This window comes from Lynx rufus, unplaced genomic scaffold (assembly GCF_022079265.1).
Source record: "Lynx rufus isolate CCGP_SWC_20201006 ecotype Redwood Valley unplaced genomic scaffold, mLynRuf1.p SCAF_22, whole genome shotgun sequence".
Classification (NCBI taxonomy): domain Eukaryota; kingdom Metazoa; phylum Chordata; class Mammalia; order Carnivora; family Felidae; genus Lynx; species Lynx rufus.
The window spans coordinates 22,899,448-22,918,284 of record NW_025814837.1 but is presented as its reverse complement, the minus strand read 5'-3'; the positions used below and the strand labels follow the sequence as shown (position 1 = coordinate 22,918,284).

The window sequence follows — 18,837 nt, the reverse complement described above, 5'->3', positions numbered from 1 at the left end:
GGCTGCCTTCCAATTAAACCTTACTTATGAACATTGAAATTTGAATTCCCTGTAACTTTTCACACATCACAAAATATTCTTCTTTTGATTTTATCTTGATCATTTAAACAATTGAAATTTATTTTTCTAGTGGTGCAAACAGGAGACAGTCCAGATCTGGCTCACAGATTTGCCAAACCCTGACCTAATCCCAGCTTTCTTTGTAACTGTTATCTCTACTCCTAAGGCAGCTTCGGAGCCAGCCTGGCTCTCCAGACAGTAAGGTCTGATTGAGTTGTTTCACTTTTTGATCTCAGTGGGATACCATCATATACAAGTGGGGCAGATGTAACCTGTGCTTCAAAGGGAAGTTGTTTCACTATTGGTTAGGGGTTGCCTGGGAACACACAAATTCAAGGCAATATCATGTCTTGCTTGAGAGCACAGGTTCTAACAGCCCTCCAGTGTAAATCCTGGCTCTGCAGGGTGAACATGGGCAGTTTCTTGGCCTCCCTATGCTTCTGTTTCCTCATCTGTAAGACAGAGAGACGATAATAGCACTTACCTGATTGAGCTATTATGAGGTTTGAGGTAATAGCTATTTAACGTTTGGAACACTACTTGGCACAAGTTGAACTCGATACATTTTAGCTTGCATTTTCAAATTAATTCTAAGACGTTTTAGGAAGAGAGATGAAATCGGAGAGAAATTTTAGATTTTGAATTTCAATTTCACACATAGTACGAAACCTGGACATTAGCTGTATGTTATTTTTGTGAACTTCTGCATTCTCATCTGCAAGAGAGGAAAAAAATATCTATGCCATGGGGCTTTTGCAAGGAACAGACGACATGTCAAATGTAAAGTGCCTGGCATGGTAACTGTCCATAGAGTCATTATTTTCCCAAGTCCTTTCTTTTGAGAAAAGAGAAAATAAAACCTGGGAGGGTTTATGATGCAGGAATTTACTTAATCAACGAATAAGTTATTGCTAAGAAAAATATTTTTAAAGTCATATTATTGTGAACTTTTCAGTTTGACATTTCTTATAATATTTTTTTTTATACAGATAGTTAAACTGAAGCGACTTGCTGGAAAACTGTATTTTTATGAGTAATTGATATGGCTGTTTGAACAGTACAGCAGTTCAGTTTTAAATGAACTAGGAATCTAAAAAGTACATATATTGTGCTAAGTAGTTAAGTATAAGCTAAATGTGGTATTAATTTATATGCTATGTGAGGTATTAAACCTGATCCTTTAAATTCTATTCATTGCAATAATAAAAACAAACATTTAGCTTATCTGACCAATGAAGCAAGAATTTCCACACCTAGAATTTCCATTTCACATAGTAATATGTGGGAATGTGCTTTGTACTTCTTTATAAGACTTAATATTTTGCCCAAATAAACCATTTGATCAGTGTTTGTTGTAACTGCTTGTTAAAATGCTTGCGTCTCTCTGATGAGAAAAAACAAGTTAACCAATGTTTGTTTTTGTCGTACCCAGTTGCTGTGACCCCTTATGGTTATGCGTCCAAGTTTGAGATCCACTTTGATGACAAGTTTGACGTGTCTTTTGGGAGAGAGGGCGAGACGATGAGTCTAGGCTGCCGTGTAGTTATCACTCCTGAAATTAAGCATTTCCAGCCAGAGATCCAGTGGTACAGAAATGGTAAGACTCTGTGATGAATTCTCATTTAGATTCTTATTCACAGAATAAGGCTTGGCACCAGAGCATGAGTGTCCACAAGACTGCAGGCCTGTTTATCAGAGCTGGCAGAATATGGACATTAGGAGGCATAACCTATTGGATGTTGAAAAAAAAATTCATCCATGTATCAAAGTAGCAGAACTTTTATAATATATTTGTGGAGATTATAATTTCTTATCACCAAGTAACGTGGAAAAGATTATGAAAAATGTATTTGTAAATTAGTTATATATTCGTTTTGTAAGTTAATTTTAGTTGGTAAAATAAAGGGAAGTCCATTGCAGTTCAGTTGAACTATGGAGCATGACTACTGACCCTTGGGCGTGGTGGGCAGCAAGCAGCGTAGTCACCAAGCAGTTGGCCTGAACTTCAGTTGTGCAGACAGGCATCTGGGGCATTATGGAACATCTGGGTCCAGACTGAAGCCAGTAATGGCAACAGCAGTATTAACAGTGAACATGGCCCTAGAGAAGAGGAGGGACTCCATGTGGGGGCAGCATGGGAATCTACAGTGGGAGATTGCCAGGCTGTTCTTCCTTCCCCAGAGCTCGCTTCTATGGGAACTGCACAAATACTAATTTACTAGGCTAGCATCAGGACAGGAACTATCAGCAACTAGGCAGTGAACTTTGTCAGTAAAATTACAAAATAAAAGCATGTATATAGACATCGCACTTAAGCATACAAAACAGTTGTTGGAGATCTTCAGTTTAGAATCTCTGGTTTTGAAAAACATTATAACACTGCATGGCAAATATTCAGAGGCTGAGAAATATAAATTAAATTTAAAGATTGTCACATTCAATGAAAAAGAACACTATTTTCATATGAAACTTTGGATGAAGCAATTATTAACAAGGAAGATAATTTTAAAATTAATTTTCCTTATAATTGAAGATGCAGTGATAGAATGCATAAGTAGACATTTGATTTATGTACAAATCATTTTCCGTCTCTTGTATAACCTCTACAAGTTACAGCACATGTTAGAGAAACTATTAAGATGTAATTATGTAAATTTACATTTAAAATTAAATTCAGACTTATGTGAAACTCATTTATATGAAGAATAAAATATTTTTTCAAAGTTTATTTCTTTATTTTGAGAGAAAGAGAGAGTGCAAGCAGGGAAGGGGCAGAGAGACAGGGAGAGAGAATCCCAACCAAGCTCTGTGCTGTTAATGCAGAGCCAACACGGGGCTCGATCTCACGAACCATGAGAACGTGACCTGAGCTGAGATCAAGAGTTGGACACTTAACCGACTGAGCCACCCAGACACCCCAAGAATCAAATTCTTTTAGAAATTTTGTTCCTTAAGAATCAATAGTTCTAGAGTACTAAAATTTATATTTTGAAATAATTTATCAGAAAGTTAACCCAATGTTAACTTTATAAGAATATGGCTATATATAACTATGTAATATCTGAATAGCTGCAATAATAGTTGCATCAGCAGAAAGATCCTTCTCAAAATTAAAACTTAATGAGCTCATTTGTGATCTTGCATTTGCCAAGAGTGACTGATGTTGCTTTCAAGTATATTGATTTAAAGTAACGCTGCCTGGGTGGCTCAGTCGGTTAAGCGTCTGACTTCGGCTCAGGTCATGATCTCACTGTTTGTGGGTTCGAGCCCTGCATTGGGCTCTGTGCTGACAGCTCAGAGTCTGGAGACTGCTTCAGATTCTGTGTCTCCCTCTCTCTCTGCCCCTCCTCCATTCGTGGTCTATCTCTCTCTCTTTCTCTCAAAAATAAAATAAACATTTACAAAATATTTAAAAACAAATAGATAAGTAAAATAAAGTTGCTAAAAGTATATATCTGATGACCTAATAACTGAATTTGTAGAAAAGCAAGCCAGAAATATCTTATTATCAATCAAGATATTACATTGATAAATATTTTTGTGTATAAAATTATGGCATAAAAATATTATTTTTTGTATTTTGGGTTACCCCAATTATATTTTATATGCAATAAAGTTGTTTTAGAGAAAAAAAACCTTATATTTTAGTACCTCTAACTGTATTTTTTTCTCTGCTTTTTTTTTATTTTAGAGAGCATGTGAGTAGGGAGCGAGGAAGAGGGAGAGAGAGAGAGAGAGAGAGAGAGAGAGAGAGAGAGAGACAGAGAGAGAATTTCAAGCAGGCTCCATGTTCAGTGTGGACCCCAACATGGGGCTTGATCTCATGACCCTGGGATCATGACCTGAGCTGAAATCAAGAGTTGGACACTCAACCAACTAAGCTACCCAGGTCCCTGTTTACTCTGCGTTTTAGACAGGGATTGTAATTTCATTTTGCACTGGACCCTGCAGATTATGTATCTGGCCCTGGTCCCCTCACTTCTGATCTAGTATTTTCACCAATATTAGCATAGCAGAATGGCCCAAAGCCCTAGAGACTTCTACTAATTGTCAGATCTCTTTCAATAAGAAGAGGCAGAGAGAGAGAGAGAGAGAGAGAGAAGGTGGAAGAGAATCAAGGAGAGAAAAAGAAGGGAGCAATGGAGGAAAAAAATCACTTAATTTTCTTACTTTTAAAAAAAATTTCTAGGAGCACCTGTTTCTCCATCAAAATGGGTACAAACACACTGGAGTGGAGATAGAGCAACGCTGACGTTTTCTCATCTCAACAAAGAAGATGAAGGCCTCTACACGATCCGTGTGCAAATGGGAGAATATTATGAACAATATAGCGCTTATGTCTTTGTTCGCGGTAAGACCTAGCAAAAAGCAGAACACCCAAGCATGTTTAAAACACTGAGACCAAACCAATCTATCCAAACATGTTTTTTGTAATGATGAAAGAGCCATTTGAAAATTCTTCCAGTATGCATGGCATAAGATTATTAACTTCCAGTGAAATTAGACCTAATAGAAAAAGGTTAACCCTCAGGCACCAACCCCAAGGTAACTTGTTCCCAGACTGTGTTAATATCTCTGATGTCATTACTTTCTTCAGCTTCAGTGAGCTACCAGTGCAGGTCTCTATAGGTGTTCCATTGGAGATAATCCATCCTAATGATCTAAAAAGCCGTTTCAGTTTATGGGAGCTGCAACAAAAGAGGGATGTGCTACTTGGGGACTTACTCTTTAATATCTATTTCAGAGAGCAAATTTATCATTTCACTCCAGCCCCCTTCTTTATACTTTCAGCTTTAATGAACTAGGAAACAAGGTGCTACAATTTAATCTTTAAAAAAATTTTTTAATGTTTATTTATTTTTGAGACAATGAGAGACAGAGCATGAGTGGGGGAAGGGCAGAGAGAGAGGGGGAGACACAGAATCCGAAGCAGGCTCCAGGCTCTGAGCTGTCAGCACAGAGCCTGACATGGGGCTTGAACCCACAAAGATCACGAGATCATGACCTGAGCCAAAGACGCCAAAGACTGAGCCACCCAGGCACCCCTATAATTTAATCTTGAAGGCAAACTAGAATTGTGATTTTAGGAGTCTTTAATTCTTCAGCTGTGTTTTAAATGGATTGGCTATATACAAGTGGGAATGTGATTTGTATGGGATCCCAGTGCATTTGGAAGACCATTGACAGTTCCAGGTTACAGGAGCAGTGTTCTGTGTTCTCTTCTGTGATGGTTAGTCAGGTGTGGCCACAAGAGGAGACACAGGAGAGGATCCAGAAAACGAAGTTTATTGCACCCACAGGTCCTAGAGACAGGAGGTACTGCACACCACACAGGGCCACATGGGGGAAAATCAGCATTGGTTGGCCAGGAAGAAGGGGTAGGAAGGAGGGGAGAGCTTAGGCCATGGCTTTTATTGGAGTTTCTGTGGGAAAGGCAAGGCAAGGCAGGGCAGGATAAACAGTTTAGGATTGGCTATTTTGAATAATTTGGGTGGACTCTAAACTATAGGCGTGGTCCGTACTGGCCTGCTACCAGGCCCTGGGATGATTAAGGCAGGGGAATATTGCTTCCTGGGGTGCACAGACCAGATAGAGAATGTGTGGCTCTGGATGGATCAGTTTGCATATTAAAGGCATGCTCTGGCTGAGCCCATTCTATCCAAGAATTGGCTAGCCCTGGGAGGGGCAGCATCTCCCCAGTCAGAAAGGCTTTTAAGGTGTCAAAACATCATAATATACAGAAAATTAAAATATAAGCAATACAGGAGACTTACTATATTTTTTGAAAAAATCTCTCATGGACTAAATAGAATCATAAACTCACAGGAATTTTGATCAAGATGGAACTTTAGAGGTCAGGTGTCCTTAAGTGGGATCCACAGACTCCCAAAGGGTCTATGATTAGAATTGTGTTTTGGGGTGTCTGGGTGGCTCAGTTGGTTAAGCATCCTGCTTCAGCTCAGGTCATGATCTACGGCTCATTAGTTCGAGCCCTGCATCAGGCTTTGTGCTGACAGCTCAGAGCCTGGAGCGTGGCTTCAGAGTCTGTGTCTCCTCACTCTGCCCCTCCCCTGCTTATGCTCTGTCTCTCTCTGTCTCTCAAAAATAAATAAACATAAAAATTTTTTTTAAGAATTATATTTCAATATATTTAGTTTCTTTGGTAATCTCATGTCTTTTATTTTATGCATTTGAAAGCAATATTCTGAAAAGAGGCTTCTAGACTTTCTTTGCCAGTCTGCCAAAGGAGTCTATGGCACAAAAAAGTTTGGATTCCCATTCTGGTCTACCCCTTTAATTTTAAGATGCAGAAACTGAGGTTCAGAAAAACAAAGTGATTTACCAGTAGACTCACAGTTAGTTAAAAGCAGCAGTGGACATAGGATACAGGTCTTCAGAAGCCTAACCCAGGATTTCAATTAGGGTATAGGCTAAGCTGCTGAAATGATACGAAAAGGTTAATTTCTCTTGTATGTCTGTCAACTCAGAAGTAGAGGTATGGTTCAGAGTCCCAGGTCCTGTCTCCATTGGTGTTCCACTGCCCCCGTGGTGTTATCCCATGTTCCCATCCCAGACTATGGGAAGGGAAAGGAAGTGGAGGGGGAGATGCAGAGTTGCACACATCCCTTCTGCATGGTAAACACTTAGCCATAGGCACACATTTCACTGTGAGGGAAGCTAGGCGTCATGTATCCACTTGGGCAGCCATGTTTCTTGCTAAAGCTGGGGCATCTAGGAAACACAAAGAATGGATAATGGGGATGGTTAACAGCCTATACACACCAGTAGTGAACAGTAACGATTGTTGAATTCTGCCATGGGATCAACAACTGATAAAGATACAGGAATATCTACATCACCTGAAAATGTGTCAGACTTTCTCCTACACAAAAGTGTTACAGGAAAAGTCCAGTACCACTGAGGGAAGACAGATGCTAGCCTCTGGATCAATTGCAGTGAAAACAGACACACTGAAACTCATCAGCAAGTAAGTTTGTTCAGCCAAACCACCTGGATAAACCTGGCTAGACAAGGACTGAATAAGCAAAGTCTTTTCCTTTGCTCTCAGTTGTCTTACCCAAACAGAGAGTATCTCTTGGTGACTCAAAAAAACCTTAGTTATGCCTCGATGATTCTTTATTGGACTTTTTCTGGGACCTCTGACATAGCCTAGGGGTTTTTTCAGTGCCATTTCTCAGTGCCTATAACCAGAATTGTGGCTCCCTGCCAGATTTAGGCCAGACAAATGTGATGCAACATAACACAGTATTTGGATTTGGCTTCTATACAGAACCTGTTTTGTGAGGGACTGTCATGCCCATCCCAAGAATGGTATAGTCCAAGAAATGTTATAAATATGCTGAAAAATGGCTCCTGAAATGCCTACCATCTGATAGGCTCTGTTATATATAATGGATATTCAGCAAACTAAACTGCTCTATCAACTCAGGGATTACTGGTTGTTACATTATGGGCCTTTAGCAAAAGGACATGGGTAGAGGTGACCAGCTGTCCCCATCCAAATGAACAGCTTTCCAGCCTTCCTCTTCTGCCATTTAAGCCTATTAACCTCAGCATCTCTACCCCCTTCCAGCTCTGCTCTAACTTCACCATCAGCCGGCTCTGCCCCCATCCAGTGCTCTCAAAGCCTGAAAGGAAAGAAGTTTCTCCCCACCAAAACGCTTGCTTTTAGGCCAGGATTTAGTTAATTCTACACTAAGTTAGTCACTTACGCCAGAGAAGTTGCCTAGAAACACTTTCCTACAGGTTCATGGGGCAAAAAATAGAATATTCAAAACCAGGGTGACTTTAGCTCTTCTCAGGTAATGCAAACCTATCAAATTCAGAAGTGCACAGATATCTCTGCCTTCTTATCAAATATTTTAGTAATTCATAAGAGTTACAGAAGTGTAGCTCATTGTAAAAAAAAAAAAAAAGGATTTATTCGGTCAACAGGAGTGTTTTGCCTGAGTTGAGTGGTCCGACATGTCTCAGCCTCCTCTCCTATTAACTCCAGTTATGAAAAGGTTGGCTGGAGTTCAGGAGAAATTGGCAATGTGGACCCCACCTCCAGGAACTCCACCTCTCATCTTAATCTCACTTAAAAGGCTATTAACTGATTATTTTCATTCCCCTTGCTCTCCTAAAAACATCCCTGATTCACTATGTGAGCTATGCCTGAAGACACTGCTGAGGACACCCACTGTCAGAGGATCCTGTTTCATAAACAGTCACTGCCGTCTCTTTCCTGTATAATCCTGGACTTTTACTAAACTCAGATAAACTCCACTCAGATGTGGGTATTGCATCAGAGTTCCTTTCGCAAGTGTCTTCAGTCTGGGAACAAACATTTGATTAAAAGGAATGTTTTCCTTTATCTTCCAAAATGGTAGTGCCCAGCAGAGGAGTGGGTAAAGTTTTTTATTCTTTTGTGGATGCATCGAGAAGGTGACAGAAGGGACTCTTTGTTCCCCTTTGGAGTGGCTCATGTTTCTGAGTAATATTGTACAAGAGATATCTTAAGAACAGACTTTCTGACTCGGCTCACCTTAGACTTTTCTGATAGCAATTCCTGACATCTCCATACTTATTTTCCTTTAGAACATTTTGGGTAGGCAAAGGCCATAAAGCAAAGGTCACGGGTCCTTTTGAGAGCCCTTACTAACATAATGTTCTTTGTGCTGATGATGAAAACACACATCATCATGTTGGTAAGCAAATTATAAGGTTGAAGCTTGCTCTACTTGAGCCAAAGATGTAGCCACTATAAATGTGGTAGGAAATGTATGCACTAAGTCTTGGATTGCCAGACTGTGATGGAGCTTATCTGAGAGGGTTAATGAGATCCTTCTGTGTCTCCACAGATGCTGATGCAGAGATTGAAGGAGCCCCAGCTGCTCCCTTAGACGTGATGTGCTTGGATGCCAACAAAGATTATATCATCATCTCTTGGAAACAGCCAGCTGTGGATGGAGGGAGTCCTATTCTGGGATATTTTATTGATAAGTTAGTACTTAGTCTATTTTCTTTTCTGCTCTCCTCTCCCTCTTTCTCTGTCTCTCTGTCTCCCTCTCTTTCTCTCTTTCTCTCTCTCTCACAAATACACACACACACACACACACACACACACACACACACACCTATCTATTGACCTAAATCCCAAAGACAATTTTTGAATCTGACTACTAATGCAAATCACCAATTTGGCAAGAATGCTATGAATTTATAGACATTCTGGAGACCACTTTGGAAATAGCTGGTGTCCATTATATTTAATGTCCATATTCCTAATTTGTTAGTAATTTTAAAATATTAAGTAATTTAAACAATAATGCTTTAGGAATACTAACAAAATCCTATTTACATTACAGGATGTGGTTTCAAATTAGACAAAGAAATAACAAATATCAATAGTATTAAATCATATTCTTTCTACAACTTTTTGTTGTTCACATTCTCTAAAACTTAGAACTTCTGATATTTATAGCAATTGGGTCTTACACATTAATTATACAGTGAGTTTGGTCAATATAGACAACAAATTTAGATAATCAACCTAAATACATTATTATCTGACTTAGTTTCTATTCAAATAGTTGTTCCAATTTTCTTTCCAATTTTCAGTAATAGAATCTAATTGTAGAAACCACTAGGGACAGATAATCTGTGCCACTGTGGTACAATAGGTTTGTACTAAGGTGTATTAAACCTAATATTTATAGTAATAAGTAAATATATGCTTATTGGGGCACCTGGGTGGCTCAGTTGGTTGAGCAGCTGACTTTGGCTCAGGTCATGATCTTGCAGTTCATGGGTTCAAGCCCCACATTGAGCTCTGTGCTGACAGCTCAGAGCCTGGAGCCTACTTCAGATTCTGTGTCTCCCTTTCTCTTTGCCCCTCCCTCACTCATGTTCTGTCTCTTTCTCAAGAATAAATAAACATTAAAAATTCAGTATAAAATATATATATATATATATATATATATATATATATATGCATGCATGCCTATTGGGCTCAATACCATGCAGAGAAATATTTATAATAAATAATACACTATTTAACCCATACTAAATTCTTCCACATTGTTTTGTCATTTAGTGATGATGAACTGTTAAGTTTTAGGTAGATTCTTTTTCATTTTTACAGACTGCCTTATTGTCTTTGGCAGATTTCCACGGGATTTGCAAACTTCATCAGTGAAAGACCAGCAACAATTAGTAGCACATTTTGCTTAGTCATCATGAAAATAACCATATTGTGGCTTGTATTTATTAAAATTGGTTACGTTCATGGCACTGTTCTAAACACATCACATATATTAACCATTAACCTATAACCACCATTTGAAAGGTAGACACTCTTATTACAAGTAGGAAACAGTAGCTGGCCCAAAGCCACATACTCATGAGAAAACACTAAGTTGCCTGAAGTCACACTAGAATTCAAATATCAGCCTGGCCATATGTTGGTGTCCTTTCTGCTCCAACATGCTGTAGGCATCTCCAGAGCAGCTACTGCCCACCTTTCTTTCTGCCCACATGAGGGTTGGGAAACACACTCTACTATCACTGGGTCACCATGACAGCATCTGCATAGGGAGAGAGAGAGAATCTCTGGAGACAGAGGCAGTTTGAAGAATTGTCCTAGGCCTCTTGGCTCCCTCCCAAACCCTACCCATAGCAGCTCCAGAATTTCTGCAAAGGCAAGATTTAAGGGTGAAAGGCAGGGATTTAAGCCATATTTGACAGCACTTTACATAAGGGTGAGGAAAATGTCTATTGTCTATATCAAAAACTGGAAGGGTGAGGCTGAGGAAGTGAAGAGAAACTTCCCACCCTGACCAACTTTGCACTGCCATTAGAACTCCCTCTCCCATCAGAATTATTTGGGAATTAGATGTTTTAATGTTTTTATTTATTTTTGAGACAGAGAGAGACAGAGCATGAGCAGGGGAGGGGCAGAGAGAGAGGGAGACACAGAATCTGAAACAGCCTCCAGTCTCTGAGCTGTCAGCACAGAGCCTGATGCGGGGCTTGAACTCACAGACCGTGAAGTCATGACCTGGCTGAAGTTGGACACTCAACCGACTGAGCCACCCAGGCACCCCGGGAATTAGATGTTTTAGACATAGACCATATTGGGGAAGTGACATAAACTAAAAGTTCTGTGTTCTCATAAAAGCTGATGAGTTACTTAATTCTAGTGCTGTATAATTTAATCACATGCTGAGCCCCTAGCCCCGTCTATCAGGCCAATAGCATGATATGAACCACTCCACCCCAGACACCAACTGCAATAAAAGCACCCAGTTAGAAATCAGAGGTTCTAAGCACTAAACTTTCCCTGCCAGTGGGCCTGGGAATTTCCCTGCATCTCATCAATCTCATCTGTTAAGAAACAAGTATATTACAATACTCTCTTCACCCTTCTACCTACACAGCATATAATGATCATTAAGTAGGCTTTTTCCAAGGGTGCCTGGCTACTCGGTAGAGCAGGCAACTCTTGATCTCAGTCTCATGAGTTTGAGCCCCACATTGGGTGTGGAGATTACCTAAGAAAAAAAAAAGTGAGCTCTTTCCAAACTACAGTATAAACAGGTACATTTAAGGTGTTAACTTCCTCAAACAAAATTTTTATTTTTAAAAGAAAATGTGTAAAGAAGACAAAGAAAGAAGTCACCAACAATGGAATTAAAGACGTCAGCCAGGGAGATGTCTGGGGGATCCTCCCTCTTAGTCTCTCCAATGTCGAGAGTGTACATACCTGCTTGCTGCTTCTACTTTTTCTCCCCAAATTTCCTCTGCCTAGCATACAAGGCCCTCAGCTGCTAGTTTTCAGGGAATTTAAAGGAAGTATATGTGTTTAGGAAGGATCTGAGGCTTCTTTCTTATTAAAGAAGACACATTGCAATTAAGTGGAACCGAGTGCATGCAGTTAAATAACTACTGAACCACACCCAAGCTGGATATTTTATAGGGAGATCTGAAGCAATTGGGTGGGTTTGCAGCTTTGGAGCTATTAATTTAGTCAGACTTCTTTTAATTCTTATTGATCACTCTTTTTCCCCATAGGTGTGAGGTGGGCACAGATAGCTGGTCTCAATGCAATGACACACCTGTGAAGTTTGCTCGTTTTCCAGTCACTGGGTTGATAGAAGGTCGTTCTTACATATTCCGAGTTCGAGCTGTGAATAAAACTGGAATAGGTCTACCATCTAGAGTTTCTGAGCCCGTGGCTGCTCTGGATCCAGCTGAGAAAGCTAGACTGAAAAGTAAGCACTTTTCAATTTTCAGGATCTTCTTGAACCTTTTTTTAATATATTTATAACTATAGTACAGCTCATTGCGAGGTCATTCCTCCCCCTTCCACTAGAGGGAGAAGAGAATAGGAAATCCTTTATGGGTTAGAAAATCCTAGAGGAAAAAAACAAAAACAATTTGTTTTCTTGACTCATCCATTCACTAAGAGCTTTATTTTTTAAAAATGAATTTATTTATGTTTAAATTTAAATCCAAGTTAGTTATCATATAGTGCAACAATTATTTCAGGAGTAGATTCCTTAATGCCCCTTACCCATTTAGCCCATCCCTTCCCCCCCCCCCCCCCCCCCCGCACACACACAATCCCTCCAGCAACCCTCTGTTCTCTATATTTAAGAGTTAAGAGCTTTATTTCTTACTTTGATTCAGAAAACTTCTCCTTATTAAATTGAGTTCTGGTCATTCTGTTTGAAATGAAATATGATAATCAAGAGCCTGGGAAGCATTTTTATTCATTTTATTAGCACACTCCAAATATGTTTTTCCTTTAATTCTTAAAATTATAAGATGGTCACATCTTTTGATGGTCACAATGGGGAAGGGAGGTCGTTATTGGCATCTAGTGGGTAGATGCCAGGGATGCTTCTTAACCTAGAATTTGCCCCCTAGAGCATTAATATCTCCACCGTGAGTTTCTTTATATCAAAGGAAAAACACATTTACAACATATCTGATCTATACTTGAGTTTCCATATCAGACCATCAAAAATAATCTTTTCATATATTTAAACTCCAAGTCTCAATGTCAAAACTATGGTATATGAATTATGCTCTGCATTTGTTTCATGGGAACCCATATGCATCCTCAATAATAGGAACCACAAAATGATATTTTAAAAAACTGTTCGAGGGGCACCTGGGTGGCTCAGTCGGTTGAGCATCTGACCTTGGCTCAGGTCATGATCTCGCGGCCCCTGAGTTTGAGCCCACGTTGGGCTCTGTGCTGACAGCTCAGAGCCTGGAGCTTGCTTCGGATTCTGTGTCTCCCTCTCTCTCTGCCTCTCCCCTGCTCATTCTCTCTCTCTCTCTCTCTCTCTCTCAAAAATAAATAAACATTTAAAAAAATAAAAATAAATCATTGGATATTAACACTTCAGTCTATAACAGATTTTTCAACCTTGGCCCTATAGACAGTCTAGGCCAGATAATTCTTTGTTATAGGGGGCTGTCCTGTTCATTGTATGATGTTGAGAAGCATCCCTGGCATCTACCCACTAGATACCAATAACGACCTCCCTTCCCCATTGTGACCATCAAAATTGTCCCCAGACATTACCAAATGTCCCTGAGGTGCAAAATCACCCCAGTTGAGGACTGCTAGTCTATGTCCTATTTGCAGTGGTTTTTGTTTGTTTGTTTGTTTGTTTTGTTTTTGCCTTAGGTAGATGTATGGCGTCACAAAAAGCTAAGCTCCAGAAAAAGTCTGGAGACTTTTTCTAATCAGGCTCCTTGATTGCCCTCTAATTACTTTTCACTTACTATCTGACTTCCCTCCCTCTTTCCTAATTCCATCTCATTCTTTCATTTACTCTATTTTTTAAATAAATTCCAATGAGAGTAAGATTCGTTTGAATTGAAAATAGGTTATCTTATGTATTACCTTTCTGTTTTTGTACAAACTGTGCTGAAAAGTCTGGTGATAAAGCAGGAGTTGAACCATGCTCTCTGATATTTGTGGGAACACAGAAGTGAATTTCCTCTTCAATGAATGAATGAATGAATGAATGAAATGGATTTAAATGCATTTTACTCTTTTCCTGCCCATCTCACCCATTTTTCTTACTCCAGATCTAAGCTAGTTTCCTTCATAAATAACACTTGTCAAAATACAATGGAAAGAAATTGCTTTCATTGAACTGTACTGCAGGATTCATTTCATTCACTTTCATTTCATTGTACTGCAGGATTAGCCCCCCTCTCCTCTTTGAGCTTCATTATTGCAGATAAATAACTACTTGGCTTACAATTGTTCCAGAAACGTTTCCCCCAAATACATGCTATCTCTTAAGAAGACATGAGGGAACCTACATGTTTCCAGAGATCTATATTGAATAGTAAACAAACACAGGTTATTTACCTTGCTTGCAAAAGTATATTTCCAGAAATATTGACTCCAACTAGGCAGGTTCTGTGCTCTAGCAGATTGTGAGTCCCTTGAAGACGTAACACCATATATGTGCTCAGTAAGATTCATTGTGAAAATACCTAAGCAAACTAGTAACAAACTCAGTTCTGACTTATATGGCCAGTTTGTGAATACAGTTGAAACTGCATTTAAGAATTTCGTGATTTTTACATTTATCTATGTTTAGGTCGCCCTTCAGCACCCTGGACTGGACAGATCATTGTCACTGAAGAAGAACCTTCAGGTAAAACTCGGTTTTCCCCAGATATTATTGCCCATGTTTTGCCATGTGGTTTATCCTTTACTGTGAAGGGTATAGTGCATATTATTTAAGATGTTTAGAGAGGACATTCTGAAATATTTGGATACCATAAAGGAATTTATATTTTCAGAGAATCACTGTTTTAAAAAAAGGTTTATTGAGGTACAGTTGACATATAGTAAATTGATATCTGTAAAATGTACAATTTGATAAATTCTACATGTGTATATTCCTGTGAAACTGTCACCATGATCAAAATAATGAACATATGCATCACCCCTAAAATTTTCTCAGGCCCCTTTGTAATTTCTTTCTCATACCTCTTCCCCATCTCCAGGCCATCACTGATCTGCTTTCTGTCACTATAGTTTGCATTGTCCAAACTTTTAGATGAATGAATCATACTCATTTTTATCTTATTTTCCTCACTGAGCATAATTGCTTTAAGATTTATTCATGTTGATGTATATATCAGTTCATTTCAATTTTTTCATCCATTTACTGTCAAAAATTTCTATGAATATCCTTGTTAAGTGTTTGTAGGGACATATGCTTTCATTTTTCTTGGATGAATACCTAGGAGTTGAATGGATAGGTCATATGGTAGGTGTGTTTAATTTTTAAAGAAACTGCCAACTGTTTCCAAGATGGTTATACCACCTTGCATTCCCATCAGCAGTATGTGAGTTCCAGTTGTCCACGTTATCACCAGTAGTGGTATTTTATAGTGGGTGCATAGTGGTTTTAATTTACATTTTCCTAATAATGTTGGGCATCTTTTTTTTTTTTTTACATTTATTTCTTTTTGAGAATAAGAGTGAGACAAAGCGTGAGCAGGGGAGGGGCAGAGAGAGAAGGAGACACAGAATTTGAAGCAGGCTCCAGGCTCTGAGCAAGCGGTGAGCATAGAGCCTGATGTGGGGCTCGAACCCACAAACTATGAGACATGACCTGAGCCAAAGTCAGACGCTCAACCGACTGAGCCACCCAGGAGCCCCAATGTTGGGCATCTTTTTATGTATATATTGCCATTTTTGCATCATGATGCTTGAATCTTTGCCAAATCAAGTTTACTCAGATATTTTTCCTGCTTTGTTTTCTAGAAATGTTACAACATTAGCTCTTAGATTTTAATCTATGCTCCATTTCAAATCATTTTTTTCTATATTGTGTGAAGTAAGAACCCAAGTTGTTATTCTTATTATCCTTATCATTTTGCATATGGCTATCCAATTATTTCAGCAAACTGTTCAAAAGATAATCCTTTTCCCATTGAATTGCCTTGGCACCATTGTCAAAATCAATTGGTTGCATATTTCTGGACTCTCTATTGGTCAATTTTATTTTCTCTACACCAATCACACTATCTTGATTACTGTAGCTTTTATAAGCTTCAGGTTGTTGTTGTTTTAAAAAGCTTCATAGTTTAAAATTTTTTTTTTCAACGTTTATTTATTTTTGGGACAGAGAGAGAGACAGAGCATGAACGGGGGAGGGGCAGAGAGAGAGGGAGACACAGAATCGGAAACAGGCTCCAGGCTCCGAGCCATCAGCCCAGAGCCCGACGCGGGGCTCGAACTCACGGACCGCGAGATCGTGACCTGGCTGAAGTCGGACACTTAACCGACTGCGCCACCCAGGTGCCCCAAAAAGCTTCATAGTTTAAAACAAAAAACCAAACACATAAATAGCTTCAGAGTTTTGAAACTAGGTAGTATTAGTCCTCTAATTTTTTTCCCCAAAGTTGTTTTTGCTATTCTGTCTTTGCATTTCCATGTAAATTTTAAAATCAGCTTATTAATTTCTATTAAAAAACTTATGGAGATTTCAACTGAGTCTTTTATATCCTTAATGATTTTCTATCTACTTGGTCTATTAAATTGATAGAGCAGTGATGAAATCTCTGACTGAAAAATAGATTTATGTATTTCTTCTTGCAGCTCTACCAGGTTTTGCTTCATATAGTTTGAGGTTTTGTTATTACATGCATAAGTAATTTATCTTCTAATGAACTGACCACTGTATTATTATAAAGTGATACTTTTTATTCATGGTAGTGTTTTTTGTTTAGGAATCTACCTTGTCTGATATTAATGTAATCATTCCAGGGTTGTTGTTTTTTTTTATTAGTGTTAGCATGGCATATGGTTTTCATCCTTTTACTTTTGACCTATATTTAAATTGTATTTTTGTAGGCAGCATATAACTGAGTCTTGTTTTTTTATCCACTCGGGTAATCTTTGCCTTTTTACTAGAGTGAACAATTTACATTTTGTGTGATCACTGATATGGTTGGATTTAAATCTACCATCTTGCTATTTATTTTCTATCTGTTCCATGTGTTTGTTTCCTTTCTCCTCTTTTTCTACTTTCTTTTGGATTTAGTATTTTTTATTATTCGATTTTAGCTGTGTTATCTTATTAGCTATAATTCTTTATTTTGTATTATAGTAGTTCAGAATTTATAATATACATCTTATCACAACCTTTCTTCAAGTAATATATTACTTCATGTATAGTGTAAGAACTTAAAACAGTATTATTCCATTTCCCTCTTCAAGCCTTGATGCTGTTATTGCATGGATTTTATTTGTGTATATATTATAAATTGCACAATACATTGCTGTTATTTTGGTTCAAATAGTCACTTATCTTTCAAAGAAATTTAAAAGTAAGAACAAATTTTCAAATATTCACTCACATTTTTACCATTTCTGTTCTTCATTTCTTTGGATAGATCTCTTTGTTTTTTTAAGGTTTATTTATTTTTGAGTGAGAGAGAGACAGACAGAGTGCTAGTGAGGGAGGGCAGGAAGAGGGAGACACAGAATCTGAAGCAGGCTCCAGGCTCTGAGCTGTCTTCACAAAGCCCAGTGCGGGACTTGAACTCACAAACCATGAGATCATGACCTGAGCCGAAGTCAGCGCTTAACCTACTCAGCCACCCAGGTGCCCCTGTGTAGATCTCTTTGAATCTCAGGCATTTCCTTTACTATTTCTTATAGTGCAGGCCTGCTGGTTATGAATTATTTTATTTTTTTTGTATGTCCGAAACAGTCTCTGTTTCATCTTCATTTTTGAAATATATGTTCATTGGTTATAGAATTCTAGGTTGACAGTTTTCCTTTCAGTACTTAAAAAGAATTTTTTTTAATGTTTATTTATTTTTGAGAGAGAGAGACAGAGCTCAAGAGGGGAAGGGCCAGAGAGAGAGGGAGACACAGAATCTGAAGTAGGTTCCAGGTTCCAAGCTGTCAGCACAGAACCTGATGTGGGGCTCAAATTTATGAACTGAGAGATCATGACCTGAGCCAAAGTCAAACGCTTAACCAACTGAGCCACCCAGGCACCCTTCCTTTCAGTATTTTAGAAAGGATGGTCCATTATAGCTCAGACCTACACTATAAGAATGACTATTGTTATTCTTACTTTGTCCCTCAGATCTTTTCCTCTCTGCCTGATTTTAATAGATTCTTTTAATCACTGGATTTACAAATTTGATTATGATATGCATCTGTGTTGTTTCCTTCATGTGTCTTGTGCTTGGGGTGTACAAGTTTCTTGGATTCATGAGATTGGAATTGGATTCATGAGATTGGTTTCATGAGATTTGGAAAATTTTCTCACCAGTATTTCTTCTTTAAATTTTTAAAAAATGTTTATTTTTATTTTTGAGAGAGAGAGAGAGAGAGAGAGAGAGAGAGCATAAGTGGGGAGGGGGCAGAGAGAGGGACACAGAATCTGAAGCAGGCTCCAGGCTCTGAGCTGTCATCACAGAGCCCGATGTGGGGTTCGAATTCATGAATTGCAAGATCATGACCTGAGCCGAAGTTGGACACTCAACCGACTGAGCCACTCAGGCACCCCTCACAAGTCTTTCTTTAAACATCTTTTTTCTGTATCCCTTTCTCTCTTCTCTACTTTAGGAAATCCAATTACATGTCACTTGAAACCACAGCTTGCTGATGCGATATCCATTTTTCCTTTCAGTCTTTTTTGATTTCTGTGTTCCATTTTAGACATTTTCTACTACTGTGCCATAATTTTACTATCCTTTTCTTCAGTG

General features: G+C 38.6%; 1 protein-coding gene across 1 annotated transcript in view; it reads left to right on the top strand.

Annotated features, from left to right (window-relative positions):
* The window catches only part of MYOM1 (myomesin 1), a 166,279-nt gene that overhangs the window by 71,167 nt on the left and 76,275 nt on the right, over positions 1-18,837 (top strand). The window contains exons 11-15 of the mRNA XM_047087004.1: positions 1,493-1,657; positions 4,250-4,411; positions 8,925-9,066; positions 12,136-12,335; positions 14,697-14,753. Of these exons, the coding sequence (XP_046942960.1) occupies positions 1,493-1,657; positions 4,250-4,411; positions 8,925-9,066; positions 12,136-12,335; positions 14,697-14,753 (726 nt within the window). The remainder of the gene's footprint in view (positions 1-1,492; positions 1,658-4,249; positions 4,412-8,924; positions 9,067-12,135; positions 12,336-14,696; positions 14,754-18,837) is intronic.